Source organism: Epinephelus lanceolatus, chromosome 2 (assembly GCF_041903045.1).
Source record: "Epinephelus lanceolatus isolate andai-2023 chromosome 2, ASM4190304v1, whole genome shotgun sequence".
In the NCBI taxonomy this organism is placed as follows: Eukaryota; Metazoa; Chordata; class Actinopteri; order Perciformes; family Serranidae; genus Epinephelus; species Epinephelus lanceolatus.
Window position 1 is genome coordinate 24,546,683 of NC_135735.1, and position 17,125 is coordinate 24,563,807.

Genomic DNA, 17,125 nt, shown 5'->3' on the forward strand with positions numbered 1-17,125 from the left:
TTTCATTGAGGTACTTGGAAACATTGGTTCTGATCCTCTTCCTCACCAGTTTACATATAGAAGCTAAACCACTGAGGTAAATTCTGTTTTTAGTTTGTGTCTAAACGTCATGACGTCATATCATCATTTTGACTTTGCAGTGAAAATAACTGATTGACAATGAAATTACAATTAATATTTAATTAATAATGGACTTGTTCCTTGTGGTATTGTCTATTTCTACAGAAAGAGAAGCATCAGTGAGGTGCAGCTTATGCACAACGTTCGGGAGCACAAACAAGTGGGAGACAGACAGGACTGGCTTCAGGAAAAGTTAAAGGGCATAACTGTTGCCAGTGTCAAACCGCAACATGGACAATCAGGGAACATTAAAAATCTTTTCCCAAATGTAGTTCTTGGACCACACCTGCGGAAAGGTTGAATACAACCCAACTGTTATCTTTAATCTTACCAAACAGAGGCCTCATGCAAAGTTTGAGGATGTGGCAGTGAGAAAATTTTTTCTAGCTGTTATTATTTTGTGTGTTTATATTTTCATTCTTCATTTTTTTATTCATTCATGTTTTTGTTATTTTCTTTTAATTTATTTCTCATAGGTATGTTAAATATCTAATTCATTTTTAATTTATTTAATTTGTTTACAATATTTTGCAACTATTAAAGGTAATATCTCAGGCCATATTGAAGAAAAAGATTTCATACACACATTGTTTAAAAAGTTAACTATTACCTCATACTCTCCTGTTCTGACTACAGGTGTCAAAATTAACTATTTTTAAATAAATGCAGTTTAGTGTGTATAGCAATGTGAAAATAAGGACCAACTACTGTAAGCAGCTAGTCTTACATGCACTGTATGTTATTGTTTCACTTGCACATAATGCATCCACTCATGTAATTACTTTTAAGGAGAGAATTTTTTTTTTTAATTCTATTTTTGTTCTGATCAGCACGTCATTTTTGCTTGTACTTTGCTTGAGACTCATAGTTCTCATAGCTGTTTATCCTCAACACTATAAGCCGTCACCTCTTTGTTTTCTTGTCATGAGCTGGAACCTACAAAAGCTCAACAGAGATGCTTATTGAGTCTAAAATCATCATCCTATCATCTTACCTTGCATTACAAACAAATAACTTTAGAATTTAATTTACATTTCATGTCTGAATCAATACATTGAAATGGCAATCATTTCCACTGTGTTTCCTGATAAATAAGCAAAAGTTCTTCTTATTTTCTCTTATTCTGGTTCTCTGTTACATATTTCAGTTACTTTTTCATCTCTCTGGATCTCTATAAAAAATGTTTGATAAAACAGCAAAGGGTCTGATGATGTGACAGTTGAAACAAATTGATCTAATAAATATTTGCTTTTCTATCCTTTCAACTGTTGCTTCTTATTGTTTGAGGCTGTGTTGCATTAGATTTTTCATGTGGAAATTTGTTTTTAGGTTTAAATTGTAGTGTAATATTTGACTTTAATTCTCTCTGATGGTGATTTTGCTTAAAAATCAATAATTTGATGCCGATCTTACCAGTTTCCATGTGGTTATCAAAGACAATCAACCCCCCATCCCACCTTGAAATACACTGGGCCCACATTCAGAACTTTGTCCCATCTTACTGCAATACTGTATACAAAGGACCTTTTGATACTGAATTTACTATATCTATTACATATCTTTGGCTTCTTTGCACGGTTTAGGAATTTCCTTTTCAAAGGTTTCTTTAATTTTATAAGCATTTGGGGAGTTTTTTGTCATCTTGTAAGATTTGAGTTGGAACCATCAACATTGTATGTGATATTGGGCTACGCCCTTACAAATAAACCTGATTTTATATCATTTTGTAATCAGCTTATCTCTGTGACTATAGTAGGACTCTGAAACCACACTCTGAACTACTGAACAAAAATTACCAGCACTTTCTATTTCTTTCCAAGTAAACTAATCTTAGTTTTTTTATAAACTACTATTGATCACATGTGTATATGTAAAGCAATCACATATGAGTTCTTCAGATTATTTTTCCTTATAATTCGTCATTTGATCCACAACCCCTTACCTAGTAAGTCATAGGGACATCAACTGTTAAATCTGTTAAGGCATTTTGACCTTCAGCTTCATCTATTCGTAACTTGTTGTGTGATTATTTAATTTGTCTAATTTTTCATGTACCTTTGTTCATTTTCTTTTTCCCCGTGGCTGTTTATATCTTTGGTTTTATGTTTACTTCACTCGATGTAATGCCTTTGTATATGCAGAAATTTTAAATAAAGTGAGTTTAAAAAAAGGGAAGTAACTGTCGCACGGAAACGCAACATCTCGCGAGATCTGAGAGAAGCAGGCAGTCAACGCTCGATTCCCTTTTTAGGAAGTAGTAAAATTGGTTCAACCAGCTGTGGAAAACAAATCGACAACCTTCAACACATTTTTATTTTATAATCCAGATGACTTTTCAGACAAAGCTAATGTAATTAGCAAGTTTAGCAACAGCTAATTTAAGCTTGTCGTTTCTAGCTTTGTGTGCGTCAGTACGTCAAGCCATTAACGGTCGTTACGTCGGACGTCAGCTGGGTGAGTGTTTTGAAAGGAGATGGCTGGTTAGCTGGTGAGAGATTGGGATTACACTACAGCGGAAAACGTAGCCATCTAGGTAGATATTTTCCATGTTATTTGACATATCTGCCTCGTATATAACAGCCGTTAGGTGGGACAACGTCACTAGCCACACAGCTGTCCCAGAAAATTATGCTAATAGTGTTGTATTGTACCGTTAGCAGCGCCAGCTAATAGCTAGCTAGGTATGCTAACGCAGCAAACTAGCTATCCTAATCGTAGGCTGACTCAGCCTGACAGCAACGTTGACAAGATTTGGTTCTGAGATGTTAAAAACTTATCCAGCCATTTAACGTCAACGACAACTGCGATACCCCAGCTTCTTTTACAGTCTAGTCGACAGCACACGTGAAGTCACTGACAAACTATTTTTTTAGCTGACAGTTGCTAACGTTAGCCCGTGGTTTGTTCGGGGCTGATCAGAGGATCTGACTTGTTGATTTCGCCATTAACCAGATTATGAACGGTGAAAGATCCAGACCAGACTCCCCCATGTACGGGTGATGGCAGCACGTCTGCAGTCATATGACAGTAACTCCAGTGACACCGAAAACTGGGAACGAAACGCAACAAGCCGACCTCGCAAACTCTGCAAGCATTCGAGGTGAGCCATGGCAGATATGTAGTGTCACTCACTGTCAGGAGACAGGGCAGGACGGGATTGATCCTGGATTATAGATTAGTCACACATTTGTTACTTGAAACGTGGAATGATAATATGGGATGATGTGGCATTAAAGTAAACATTAGGTGTTGTTTACAGCTGCTTCAAATATCAGATGACAGTCATACGGTGTGTGCATATCTGATTATTGACTTTATGTTGTACGTGACTCCTGTTTTCCTTATGTGAGAGGCATAACCTTAGTATAGAGTACAACTGTCTGTGAAGTTATTACAAGGTAACCAGATGATAGGGAGATCTGCATCAAGAATAAGGCAGTATGTAAATTTATACAGTGATAAATTTGCCTTGATTTTGCCAAACCAAGTAACCAAGATAAGAATACCTTTGATATCAGTGGTTGTATAAGGCCAGTGTGGGTAATGTTACAGATCAGTTAACAGGACTGTAATGGCAATATTTGATATCTCTAACATTTGTATAACACATTCCTTGTTCATTGAATGGCCGGGTATTAAATTCACTGGATTCACATGAGTTATTTTATTGACATGTTGTGTATCGGGTTAGTTTATATAAGATTAACTTCATATGGACACGCCCTGTGATTTATTCACAATACCCAAACCTACCCATGAGAATGAAGGCATCATGACACAGATAATTCTGTGATATCCATCCATCAATTTTCATCCGTTTATCCGGGGCCGAGTCATGGGGGCAGACGTCCCTTCTCCTGGGGGACCCCAAGGTGTTCCCAGGCCACATGAGTTATGTAATCCCTCCAGCGTGTTCTGGGTCAACCCCGGGGCCTCCTACCAGTGGGACGTGCCCAGAACACCTCTAATGGGAGGGGCCCAGGCGGCATCCTAATCAGGTGCCAGAACCACCTCAGCTGACCCCTTTCGATGCGAAGGAGCAGCACCCCTACTCCGAGCTCCCTCCGGATGTCTCTGCTCCTCACCCTGTCTTTAAGGCTGAGCCCAGCCACCCACGGAGGGAACTAATTTCAGCAGCTTGCATCTGCGATCTCGTTCTTTCAGTCACTGCACAGAGCTCATGACAATAGGTGAGGGGTGGGATGTAATTCTGTGATGTGAAGATGATTATCTATAATATGTCGTGATATATGTGTAAGTAACTGATGAGATAACAATTCTCCAAATGGCAGTTTAGTTTTTCAAAAGCATCAAATGATTATGTGTTGACTTAAGCGTAAGTGGCTTTAAGTCTGACACAGAGTTACAGCAGATATCAACCAATGTGCAAAATACATCATGTATGTATACATGTTCCACTTTCTCTTAGTCATAGCCGAGAAGGACCACCACATGCACCCTTAGTGTGGTTAAGGTAAGATAAAACTTTAACAATTGGTACGATTTGGTATCAAAATGAATTCAAATTAAAATGAAATTCAGTTAACCTGAACAACAAAGTTCATTTAGGTGTTCAAAGTATTTCTCTCCACTCCTGTTAACTAAAGTTAAAACCTAATCTATTTTATGGCATCGGTTCCTCCTTCCTGCCCTGTGAGCTCATTTTCCTTTAGCGTTCTAGTTTTGTTTGTTTTTTTAACACTAGAGGAACAATAGAAAGGCGGATATGATGGCAGAACAGAATAGGCAGGAAGAGCTGAGACTTGTCGGTTTGGTCTCAGTGCCAAGGGGGATGTACCCTGTACTTGTCATGTTTGCTTGTGGTCAGCGGGTGGATTTGTACTGACTGCACATTATTGCCCTGCAGCTGTGTCTGTCACCTCCGCCTTTTCTCCCCTTTATGAAATCAATAGCTTGTATTCTGATGTTTTTTCTGTCAGTAAGCAGATTTGACCTGTCAGAAACAAATCTAAAATGAAGAGTTACATAGTGTTGTCTGGTGCTTTTGCAGTGTTTTTATACTTGACTCTATGTGTACGTCTTTCTGTAACTTTGATTACAAGGTTTGGTTACAAACCTCTTGTGTGATTCAAAGCTCAGGCATCTCTGATATTTGTTTTATGTCAGACATTAAAGGTGAAAGTAAAATGCCTTGGCTCCTCTGGCCTTGAGAAAGAAAGAGAGGAATGTTAAGTATGCTTTTGTTTTGAAAAGCAGAAGTCAGGCCCGAGCATCTCGAGTGGAGGCAGAACAGAGGAAGATGAGCATGCATGGTGCCAGTGGAGGCTGTGACCGCTCACGTGACCGCCGCCGCTCCAGTGATCGCTCCAGGGACTCCTCGCATGAGAGAGAAGGCCAGCTCACCCCCTGCATTCGCAACGTCACCTCACCCACCCGCCAACACAACAGTGGTGAGTGTGCATGGAAAGAATAGAGGGCTTATATGGATATCATGTTAGAGGCGTACGGCTCTTGGCAGCTACTGTCGAGAACATCTGACTGCATTTATCAACTCGCAGCTCAGAGATGGTTTATATCTCTGCCGTTTTTGGTTGTAAATGGATCAAGTCAGTTGTCTGGGTAGGAGACACATGTTCTGAGGAGGGTCCTTTTCAGTCTGGTTGTTTTAGATTAGTTATTACTAGCAGTGGATGCCTAAGATGGTAACAAATCTGGTATTGCATAATACAAAACCTACAAATCAAGCTGCAAAATTATAGAAAATGCATTGTATCATTGTTCTGCCTGTCTGTATGCAGACCGTGAACGAGATGGTGGCCCGTCATCGAGGCCCAGTAGCCCACGGCCTCAGAGAGTCTCTCCCAGCGGCTCCAGCAGCAGCGGGGTGGTGAGCAGTCGCAACAGCAGCCTGTCCAGTACTGAAGGCACCTTCAAGAGCTTGGGAGTTGGAGAAATGGTTTTTGTCTACGAGAATCCCAAGGAGGGAGGAGTGGGCGCCACTGTGGGAAACCGAAACATTAGGACCTCAGAAAGAGTCACTCTGATTGTTGACAACACACGCTTTGTAGTAGATCCTTCCATCTTCACTGCGCAACCCAACACCATGTTGGGCAGGTACAGTATACCTTCACCCTCATTATTATCTGTCATTATTAATTAATAACTGAAAGTATTTTACTAATTAGCAATGTATAAATTCAATGTAGGTATAAAAGTGCTTTGGACATGTTGGATTTTCATTGTCTGTGATTCAGAGAATAAACCAGAGTGTCTTTATTTCAGAATGTTTGGATCTGGAAGAGAACATAATTTCACCCGGCCCAACGAGAAGGGGGAGTACGAGGTGGCTGAGGGAATTAGCTCAACAGTTTTCCGAGCAATTCTGGTCAGTCCCTTTCTAACATTTTCTGTGTTTAAATCAAGAATGGTAGACTTAAAACGAAACACCTCACTGGACAATACCCTACAGCTTTAAACTTGACATTTAGTGTTACACATACATGCAACATATTAACAGCATCAAAGCAGGTTAAATCAAAGATGGTAGTAAAACCTCACATCTCGTTTTACTGGCTTACTGTGTGTTGCTCTCAGCCTACTGAGGACCCATCTTGTTATAGTTAAACAGATTTAGTAATGAACGAGTTCAGCAGCCTGTAAAGTCTAAAGTGTGGAGCTCTGAATCTTCTATTGGTGCCAAAATGCTTTGCCAAGGAAAGATACTGTTACAGAGGGTTTTTTTTCTTATTTTTAAAGCTTTGAGTGTTTAAGTTTGGGCACTTGATTATTTCATGTTATAATGTGAGTTAATGGATTAACACAGCGTTTGAAATGACTGCTTTTTGTGTGATTTCTGTCTAATTGACAGGATTACTACAAATCTGGGATAATCCGCTGTCCTGATGGAATCTCCATCCCTGAGTTGCGGGAGGCGTGTGACTATCTATGCATCTCCTTTGACTACAGCACCATCAAATGCAGAGACCTCAGTGAGTATTCTCTCTTGGGCACTGAAGCTATTAACTCTACGGGTACACATTAATGGTGGCAGTTTGAGTCAGCGTGAAGAAGAGACTGCTTTTACTGTTACAGTCTTACACAACACAAAACATGTCAAGCAGCAAAGAAAGCATTTAATCACAAACTTATTATATTGTAGGTAATATTTATGGCTTCTTAAGCTTAACTCACTCATTGTGTAGAGTTCTGCAAGTCAGAATTAAACAGTTTACATCCTCTAAGTGATTAATCTCCTTTGTTATCAGGTGCCCTGATGCATGAGCTGTCCAATGATGGAGCTCGGCGGCAATTTGAGTTTTACCTGGAGGAAATGGTTCTGCCTTTGATGGTGGCCAGTGCCCAGAGCGGAGAGAGGGAGTGTCACATTGTAGTCCTTACTGATGACGATGTGGTCGACTGGGATGAAGAATATCCACCACAAATGGGAGAAGAGTATTCACAGAGTGAGTAGTACACACTGATACAAAATACTAACGCACAGGTCTGCAGATGTGCAGATGTATGATTTAGTGTTGTTCTGGTTGTCTTCGCAGTCATCTACAGCACCAAGCTGTACAGATTTTTCAAATACATTGAGAACCGAGATGTTGCCAAATCAGTTCTAAAGGAGAGAGGATTAAAGAAAATAAGACTGGGTATCGAAGGTAAGTTTAACTCTCAAATAATCAAGCAACTTTTTTTTTTTCTTTATCTCCCTTGTCAGTGGAGCCAGGCAAGTTACAGTTTGAAGTGCTGACAGCAAAACTTCAGACACAGAAATCAAGCCAGAGGTTTCAGTAATAGCAGTGCATAATGTATAAGCAAAATACCACATTGAAAGTTGTGCTAATTTTGGGCAGCGAGGCTCTCATGAGACAGCTATCATCTAGAAAACAAAGTGATAAAGACAAAGGGAAAATTCATGTCAGATCTTTTAGTTTGTTGCAGATTGGATATGGAAGGAAAGTTTTGAATATGCATTAAAAGACTTTGTTGGTTGTATATCTGTCTCAAATGAATAAAAGGCACAGTGATATAAAAAACGTCAAACATTCAAATTAATGGTATGGTGGCTGACTGAGAACAAAAGAAGCACAAAGTATAAAAGCCAGCAACAAAGAAACAGTTGAAGAAGGATAGGGAAGACATCCGACGACAAGAAGAAGGGATGCTTTTTATATTACTGAGAACAATGTCTGCTAAGATGGAAGCTCGTTTGAAATGATTTGTTTGATGGTTTGATTGGTTTTAGCAGGCTACTTGTGCTCACTATTATCAACAGAGTCAGACAAAACATCTGTGCAGGCATGAGACACAACAAATTAGTTCAATATTGAAGGCATAGAGTTTTCAAGGACATCGAAAGCAGTTTACCACTTCTTTGGTCTGGCTCTGCCTCTGTTTGATGTGTGTGTTTGTGTGTCATACTAATGGACAAAATGTCTAGGAAAAGGATTTTAATGTTTGTAGTTGGATGTTCCCCCAACTGTTTCTGCTGCTGCTTCACTTAACCAATTTATGATGTGAAACTGATCAGTTAATGAAGTGTTTCACTGCAGGAAAGATGGTGTTTTTGTGAGACAAGGCTGTCTGTGCAGTTAAAAGACACGACTACTTTCGAAACTGGTGCTTTATGACCAGAGAAGACGGAGGGAAAGGGCTGTGGCATATGCTTTTGCACAAGAGAACTGCCAGAATGTCACACCGGACCATTAACCATTCCAACTGGTGGCGGTGTTAAGCGAATTTCCCATCCAAAAACAATACCGCAGCTGGCTGCTAACGAAAAATCTCATGTTATTGTTAAACAGTTAGCTGTGATATGTTTCTGGAGACATTTTAGGCACAAACAGACAACACAGTAACAGAATCTTTGTTCATATTTGATCAGCACTGCTTTGTTTTATTGTTTTGATTGAAGTTGTTTCAGCCTGTTTTTTTAATACAGGAAACAGTGTAGCACCCACTTCCTGTTCACAAGCTTGTAATACAGCTCAACAATGCACTAAAATATGTTTTTGAAAACATGATAGGAAAGAAATACACAATATGGTAACAGAATTTTTGTTTAGATTTGATCAGCACTGCCTAGTTTTACAGTTTGATTTGAGTTTGAGAGAGAGGGAGGAGTAAAAGTATAATCTGTAGTTTAAGCAACAGCCATAAGCAAATTCTGGGTAAATCCCATTTGATTTGAGCTGAGAGATGAGCAGGGAGATCTGGGTGCTGGCATGATGGAGGGAAGTTTACCACATTGTGCTTAAACATACTATCCACATTGTTATGATACAAAGCTGGTCACCAAAGTATCCGTTTAGCAAAAACAAGGCAAAAATTTCCAAAGTTAACTGGTTAAAAAGTTAATTTTCTTTGGTTTGGGGTTGGATGTTTTCATCATCTACTGGATACCAGAACAGTATCCTGCCTTATCCAGGTATTTTACTAACTTGAAACCAAAATTAAAGGACTGCAGGTCCTTTTAAAAAAAGTCTTCAAATGCCTTAAATTCAATGTTACAATAGTAATTAAATAGTCTTTCATTTGAATTTGTGAGGTCTTAACTATTACAAGCATTTTATCTAATTTCACTTATCCATTTTTTATTTCTTTTTGTGAAAACGAGTGAAGCCTCTCTATGTAAAAGTCCACATTTCTAATGTTACAAATCTTTAAAAACTATAATACTGTCATTTTACTTCATCCTTGTACTTACCTGTTGGCAGAATGTAGACTGACTTATGTCACTCTAATAACCGTATTCCTACGTAACACTTACCTCTGCACAAGACCGCATATATACCACTTGCCTGCAATGCAATGCTTATCTGCGATGCTTAAATAAGTAAAACATGATTTGTCCAAACATCTGTCCTAAATTTGGTCATAAGATGTCTTGAACAGGAAAAAGCATAAAATGTAACTGTCTGATACCTGTATTCACTGATAAATTCAGCATTTAAAGCATAGTTATAGTGGAAATATATATATCAGAGATACTTCAAAGTACTAAAACATCATTAGTGTGTTGAACACTTGGCCAAATGGTTGAAAAGCTCTCGTCTCATCATTCTCTTGTTTTGTATTCTGACTGAAAAGAGCTCGTTAACAAAACCCAAGCTAATGATTTGTCCACACTGTTCCTTTGGCAGGCTACCCTACATATAAAGAGAAAGTCAAAAAACGACCAGGAGGTCGTCCAGAGGTCATTTACAACTACGTCCAGAGGCCCTTCATCCGCATGTCCTGGGAAAAGGAAGAGGGTAAAAGCCGCCATGTGGACTTCCAGTGCGTCAAGTCCAAGTCCATCACAAACCTGGCGGCTGCAGCAGCAGACATCCCCCAGGACCAGCTGGTGGTGATGCACCCCGGCCCCCAAGTGGATGAACTTGACATCCTTCCTAATCACCCACCTAGTGGGAATCACTACAGCAACAACTACAGCAACGAGCCTGACCCTGATGCACCTTCACCTGCTGTCTGAGGACACACTGGTCCTCTTTCAATGCCTCTGCCCCTCTCCTACTCCTCTAGTCCTTCTCCCAGCATGCTGCAGCATGGAGCGCCAGGGGCACCATAACCATATTGCCTTGACACCTCCTTTGCAGCCTTAGAGCCTCAAGAACCTGGTTGACTGTAGAAAAAGAAACTCGAGGGACATAAGACTGGTGAAAGGAAGAGTTCACTCTTATTTTAATTTTGTTTTTTACTTGACCAAAGGAATTTATTTTTCTGTTTGGGGGAAAAAAAGAATCAGTAAAACACTTATTATTATTATTATTATTATTATTAACATTATTATTTACAATGTTATCGTACCTTAATTTGACAGGTTGGCTGAGCACTCTTGTGGTGTCACTGTTTTCTCACAGGTTTTATTTCACTGATAATTTTGATTTTGATTCTCTTGGGTGGCCTAACAACTAAATGTGCTTTGGGGGGAAGAATACAAGACTTGATATGGAGAAAACATGACTTTCTGGTTATGGAGAAAATCAGTTATCACCGCATCGTGTCATGATCTCCAGTTGAACTCCTTTCGGATGTCTTTGAATCTTGTAATTGGGTATGTAGTCACTGGCTGGATCTGATATGTGATGTTATGCTCCTCCCGCAGCCAAGATATTAAGCAGAGCACAGGCTGTTGTGGTCAGAATCTTTTTGTGCAAAGCTTGAAATTGTTGTTAAAAAATAAAACTTAAAATCATCAAATAAAGACATCAAAATAATGTTTTTTTTGTATATTTAATCCTTAATTTTAAACTTTGGTGATAGTTTTAATAAGACCCCTCACAGGAGTGATCGCTCTGATGTGATGAATAAAACAAAGTGAGTGAACACTGATGTTCACTGAAGAGGGACATCTTACACAAGATGGATCCGGAGCTTTCGCAATTATGTTAGTACAATGAATAAAACATCAAGAAATACAGAATGAATATTTGAACAGGTGCTTAAATAATACAAGAATAAACCAGAGAGGCTTTTGTCAGCACTGTGCCCAGACGTTTTAGGGGCAGGAGCTCAAGTGAACGAGGGCACCCCACTGATACTTGTTTCAAAATTTAATTTACTTACATATTTATTTATTTTGATACCCATACACTCATGCAGTAGTGATTTAATTTCGCAGCAGTGACAAAACGATCATTGCCTGACTGGCTGTCACCAGTGAAAGCAGGTCGGAGACATGGATGCTGCCCTGCGGGGAGAGTCACTCTTACGTAAACCAACAGGCATGTAAACACAACTGTCAATAGCTCATGATACATGGACATGACCTCAATAAGTTGATAATGTTATTATTGTGACAGGCCCGCTAAAATACAAAATTAAAAAATGAAATAGAAAAAAATGTCTTGCAACAAGGGGCACTTATCGAGTCAAAGGGCAGGTGCTCAAGCACCACCTGGTCTGGCTGTGCATGTGCCTGTTTTTGCCCTCACTATAGCCTTATCGTAAGTTGAACAAATCAGGACAGGCTACAGCGAAATGACTGCACAGGGAAATGTACAGAGGATCCTCACGTAAAGAAAGACTCTTTTAGTTCTGAATCATTTTCCTCCTTTAACTCTTATTTTTTATGGCAGATATCAGCGTGTCTTGTAGCAGTCAATCTCAGAGTCTTAGAGCACTTTCTTATGTTACCAGAACACCTTTCAAAGATTGATGATTGACTTAGTTGTCATATTGTCAGACATATGGCCCTGTGAGAGGAGCAGTGCTGTCAGCTGTCAGTAGGATCAGGTGTTGAGGGAAGTCAGTGGTCAGACCTGCTGATTCAATGAAAACATTTGCCTCCCCCTTTGAGCCTCCTCCTGCCATTCTCAGCTTTATCATCCTCTGCTGCAGGTATGAAGGCAGGTTTCTTATGATGAGGGCATTCCAGGTATGTCAGACATGTAGGACACCTAATCTATAATCATACCAGGTTCAAGTGTTGACCACCTACAGCTCATCCTGCAGACTGAGGCATAGAGCAGTCCAATGTTTCAAAAACATCCCCTCCGTCCTGACATGATGTTGTGACCTTCTGCAGTGGTGTAGTGGTAGTTGATGAGGTAGGTGTACTGCTAGGTAGATAGGTAGGTTACTGATGAGGAAGTGGGCATACTCTTCTATATATTACAATGGTGTTTTAGCTGATAGGTGGGTATACTGTAACTGGAAAGAAAAAGAAGTGGGCATACCCCGTATACCTGAGTGTACCCTCCACTACACCACTGACCTTCTGCATTGTTGAGTACTCCTGTGCTTGGTTGCCTTGTTCCTTCTTCCTGGTCATATTCTCCACCCTTTCATCACCAGCGCCTGCCCTCATACCATCTGGAACTCCAGGCACCGATTTCCCTTCTTCACCTGCAACAAGACGAGGCTGTAACGTGTGTGATGTGTTATGTGTCGCGTAAACACAATAAGCAGATAAGAAAAGGTTGTTTGCTTGTCATCTGGCATCAGTACGGTGGCCATGTTGTGTAAGGAGGCAGCAGGATGATGGTAACCACTCTCAGGTCTGTCAGCTGAAGGACTGTGTTGTTGAATGAAAAAGTAGAAGAGTGAGGAAAGAGGCCTGGCTGTAAATAATGTAACCTAGTTGTCACACAGTGGCTTTGCAGATATCCTGCATCTGTTCTGCTCTTCTTAGCCAGCAGCCACTGATGGCAATTTGTGTAGCCATGCTAGCAGTCTGTCAGTCGGTCGGTCCACCAATTTGGTCCAGGTATCTTGACAACTCTTGGATAGGCTCATATAAAATTTTGGTATTTATATTTTGTCAAACATCCACATGATTGATTGGCCTAAAATTAGGTACAGATGGTTTTCACCTGATGTATTCTAATGACCTTTGTGATCCTCTAGTTTCCTCCAACACCACCAGCAGGTCAGAATGCTCACTTCAAATCAAATATCTCAACATCCACTAAATGGATTGGCACCTAACTTGGTACCAATTAGTGATGGGCGAAAACCAATGAATGGTTCTTTTTGAATAACTCATTTTAGTACCAGGTCAGCCTGGGTCAGGAACTGCTTTTGTTTTGTGGGCAGCTGTGGTTCAGAGGTAGAGTGAGTCGTCAACTTATCGGAAGATTAGGGGATCAATCCCTGGCTCCTCCGGTTAAAGTATCCTTGAGCAAGATATTGAACCCCAAATTGCTCCCGATGACTGTTCCTTCACTCTGAGAGTTTGTTAAGGAGGCACCTTGTATGGTAGCCTTGGCCACCAGTGTGTGAATGGGTGAATGTGACTCATGGTGTAAAAAGCACTTTGAGTGGTCAAAGGACTAGAAAAGCCCTATCCAATGCAGGTCCATTTATGTCCAAATGACCCATAAAACCACTGACACTTTCATCAGTCTCGGTTGTTTTTTGTGTTTTAGTGCTAATTAGCAAATGTTAGCACGCTAACAAGCTAAACCAACATGGTGAACATTAAACCTGCTGAACATCAACATGCTAGCATTGTCTTTGTAAGCATGTTAGCATGGTGATGTGAGCATTTAGTTTACAGCCTCACAGAGCCGCTAACGTGACTAGACTCTTATTAAACTACTAAATATACATTTAATAAAATACAATACAAACATACTACAACTCCTAAAATAATACAAGTAATATAAACCTGGATAGCAGTCTAATGCCTAATAATAACAATAATCCTAGAAAGAATATGATACAACAGGATAATACAACATGATGTTGCATTGTAAGCAAGAAAAGGGCAGGTTCACTTAGATGACTACAGTATTGGTAGAGATCATGTAGCTACCCCACTTCTTTGGTCCAAGGGCTCTTAAAATTAAACCAGCAGCTTCTTAGTGTGATGAATGAGCCATCCCTTATTTTTAACCTGTAGCAGTTTGTATTGATTTTCTCTCTCATCTGCAGCACTTAGAGCAGACAGCGACAGAGGGGGACAAGGACAGGTAATGGATGAACTGTCCACAGGTAAGATGAACTACAGCACTATTTTTTCAACCATTGCAGCACAGCGCTGTAATTCCACCAGACCAGAGCGGATCAGACTGCTTTAGTGTTACAGCTCTAACTAGACAGCAGACAGAGCCTTGTACACTGTGTATGGGCAATAACGGTTAATCAAGTGCTGTCCCCTCTGTAAGACATATACCTTGTTTGTGACATTCTGCTAAATGAACAATATCATCCTCATGACAGTATTCATAAAATGATGTTCCCAGTAGCTCTTGAGGTGAATAAGCCAAAATGACAGTGGCCCTTTAAGAGAAAACAGCATGTTCACTTTATTGTCTTTCAATATATTTTAGTGATACTGGATAATTTATTGATCAAGACACAAAATCTAAGCATTACTATCTGAAACATGATTGATAACAGGTGTGTACATATGAATATTCAATAGTCCAAATCAGACTTTAAAGTTCTCACCTTCCATCTACAAAGACACATGTCCCATCAACAACATGCCATGTAACAAACCCCACGGGCTTGACCTTGACGTGGTTCTGCACCAGCTGAGAAACAGTGTGGGGATGCAGGCGGCCAACAGCTACAAGACAGCTTAAGTGACATCCATCAATGTCTGCCTCATTATTTCCATATCCACCTCAGTAGGAGACCAACTTTCTAAATAACCACTGCTGTGAATGGTGCAGAAGCCTTTAAGATATGCTGTGAGTAAAGGAAAGGGGTTCAGGTGTATTCTAAGTGCAGGTGTATTTTATGTGATATAAATTTAATATTCTACATTGATGAGTAATACTAATTTATGATTGTCAGACCCTGATTAACCAACAGACCATTTTGCTTCCATGTTTTTAAGCAGCTGGAGGGAAAATCTTCATCTTCCATGTTTGGGTTAAACTTCATCCTGCAGAAAAATGAGCATCTCACCCCAGAAAAAAGTCATAAAGTACTTGGATTGACATCTGGCCTCATGAAAAGACCACCTAAAAAACAAACAATTAAAAATGTTACAGTGGAGATGGCAGCCTGTAAGTTACACTGTAATCTTATTATTTTAGTTTAGTTTAGTTTAGTTTAGTTTATTATATTACATCTAATAAGTACACAGCTGTATCTACCAGAACCAAAATAGGGGTAAAGGGAAAAAGACTTAGTAACCATACAATATTGTCATTAGAACGTAAGGTAAATGGTATATAAAGTGTTTGGATGTATTATTCCATGTTTATGTTTAAACAGAAATTCATTAAGACGCTCTTGTTGTTACTGTGGATAAGTTTTCACACTGGTGAGTCCCTCTTGTTGTGCGGTGACCGCTGAGGATGCAGGTAATCAAACAGGCTCTGGCCCTTCAGGTCATTCTGGAGACACAAAGATGAAATGCAGGAGGAGGAGTGAGGGCCATATTCCTTAAGCCAGTATCCGCATCCATTCAGTCACAAAACACAGTTTTCATACATCATTTAACGTTACAGAAGTAATGCTCAGCACCGATTCAAAAACAAATATTGCCTCGATCACAGTCAACAACAAAAAGAAAGCCATCAGCTGCCTGTGGACAATACAGGAGATAAGATGGGGGTGATCACAGTTTATAACATTTTTTTTTTAGGTGATGCAGGTACAAAACAAGTGAAAGACGTGACAGGAACAACACTGTGGGTGACAAGACAGGTGCAAAATAACAAGTAACACACAGACAAACACAGGCATATTGGTATAATGTATGTTGACGTGTTGAATGGCATTTTGAACTTCCTCATTCTCCTCGACTGGTCACCTCTCCCAGCCTGCTCATCTGCCTCTCATCAGCTTGCAGTAGATCTACCCCGACCCTTCGACCATTACTCGCCAGGTTGTTATGTCAACCAAAGTGGTAGTTACACTTCCAGGCCAACTTTGTTTATATCTCTAGTGATTCAATATCTTTGTGTTCAGTGTGACTAACCTGTCCCCCTTGTTTCAGGGATCATCACCCACCTCTCCTGTCCTCCATTAACTCCATTCCTCCCTCCTGGATTTATGACTCCCTCCCAGTAGCCTCTCATCCAGATCCTCCTCTAGAATATAAACTCTTTTCTTATCACCACCACCCTGTCTGTGTCCTGTAGTGGGTCCCTCCTGTGTTTACAACAGGTTGATCATGAGGGCATGAGCCTACTCATCATGGATGAAAAGTCCATACTTTAATCTGAAACTTCATACAAGTACTGAATGTATTACATCACCAGTCGACTGAGCACAAGAATAAAATTTAGATATCAAACTTCAAGCAACATGATCACCAACAGCTTTAACAGCTGGTGCTTACAGCACATGACACCCAGAGGATTTCATAAAGGCAGGGGCTGTCGACACATCTCTTCTGTTGTCAGTACACACACCTGAACCAGGCAGAGGAGAATAGTTTATGACACACAGGCTGCAGTACAAGTGAAAACTGAACTGAGCAATCTGAACTTTGGGATTAAATAACTATCTGGAATCATGATTTAAGAGGACACATACATTTCTTACTGAGGATCAAAATCATCCTTGCATAAGACACATTTGATAGTAAACAGGATCTGATGTAACTTTCCTGTTAAGAGATCCTCGTCGG

General features: G+C 40.0%; 2 protein-coding genes across 7 annotated transcripts; one reads left to right on the forward strand and one right to left on the reverse strand.

The window, feature by feature from the left end:
* Positions 1-2,366: 2,366 nt before the first annotated feature.
* btbd10b (BTB (POZ) domain containing 10b) lies at positions 2,367-11,306 on the forward strand. 6 transcript variants are annotated; one of them, XM_033628147.2, is made up of 9 exons: positions 2,367-2,574; positions 3,073-3,220; positions 5,335-5,531; positions 5,880-6,195; positions 6,364-6,466; positions 6,950-7,070; positions 7,347-7,544; positions 7,635-7,745; positions 10,230-11,306. In XM_033628147.2, the coding sequence occupies exons 2-9, from the start codon at positions 3,120-3,122 to the stop codon at positions 10,559-10,561; spliced, it is 1,479 nt and encodes a 492-aa protein (XP_033484038.1). In that variant the 5' UTR covers positions 2,367-2,574; positions 3,073-3,119; the 3' UTR covers positions 10,562-11,306. The 6 variants fall into 6 exon arrangements, with proteins under 6 accessions (XP_033484038.1, XP_033484029.1, XP_033484071.1 ...); XM_033628138.2 differs by having other exon boundaries at positions 2,368-2,653; XM_033628155.2 differs by having other exon boundaries at positions 2,370-2,653; positions 5,338-5,531.
* A 3,037-nt stretch (positions 11,307-14,343) lies between these two features.
* On the reverse strand, positions 14,344-15,456 carry bmal1b (basic helix-loop-helix ARNT like 1b; the record flags this gene model as incomplete). The annotated part of the gene is given in 5 exon segments (XM_033632092.1): positions 14,344-14,468; positions 14,708-14,814; positions 14,986-15,151; positions 15,154-15,228; positions 15,357-15,456. Coding segments are annotated over 5 exon segments (573 nt in total), but the record flags the coding sequence as incomplete, so codon positions are not given.
* Positions 15,457-17,125: the final 1,669 nt, after the last annotated feature.

Bases quoted from the DNA above. Each gene is read 5' to 3' on its own strand.
- btbd10b (XM_033628147.2), top strand. From the start codon at position 3,120: ATGGCAGCACGTCTGCAGTCATATGACAGTAACTCCAGTGACACCGAA. The intron at 6,467-6,949 runs GTCAGTCCCTTT...TCTAATTGACAG, and splicing joins CAGTTTTCCGAGCAATTCTG to GATTACTACAAATCTGGGAT. The intron at 7,545-7,634 runs GTGAGTAGTACA...TTGTCTTCGCAG, and splicing joins GGGAGAAGAGTATTCACAGA to TCATCTACAGCACCAAGCTG.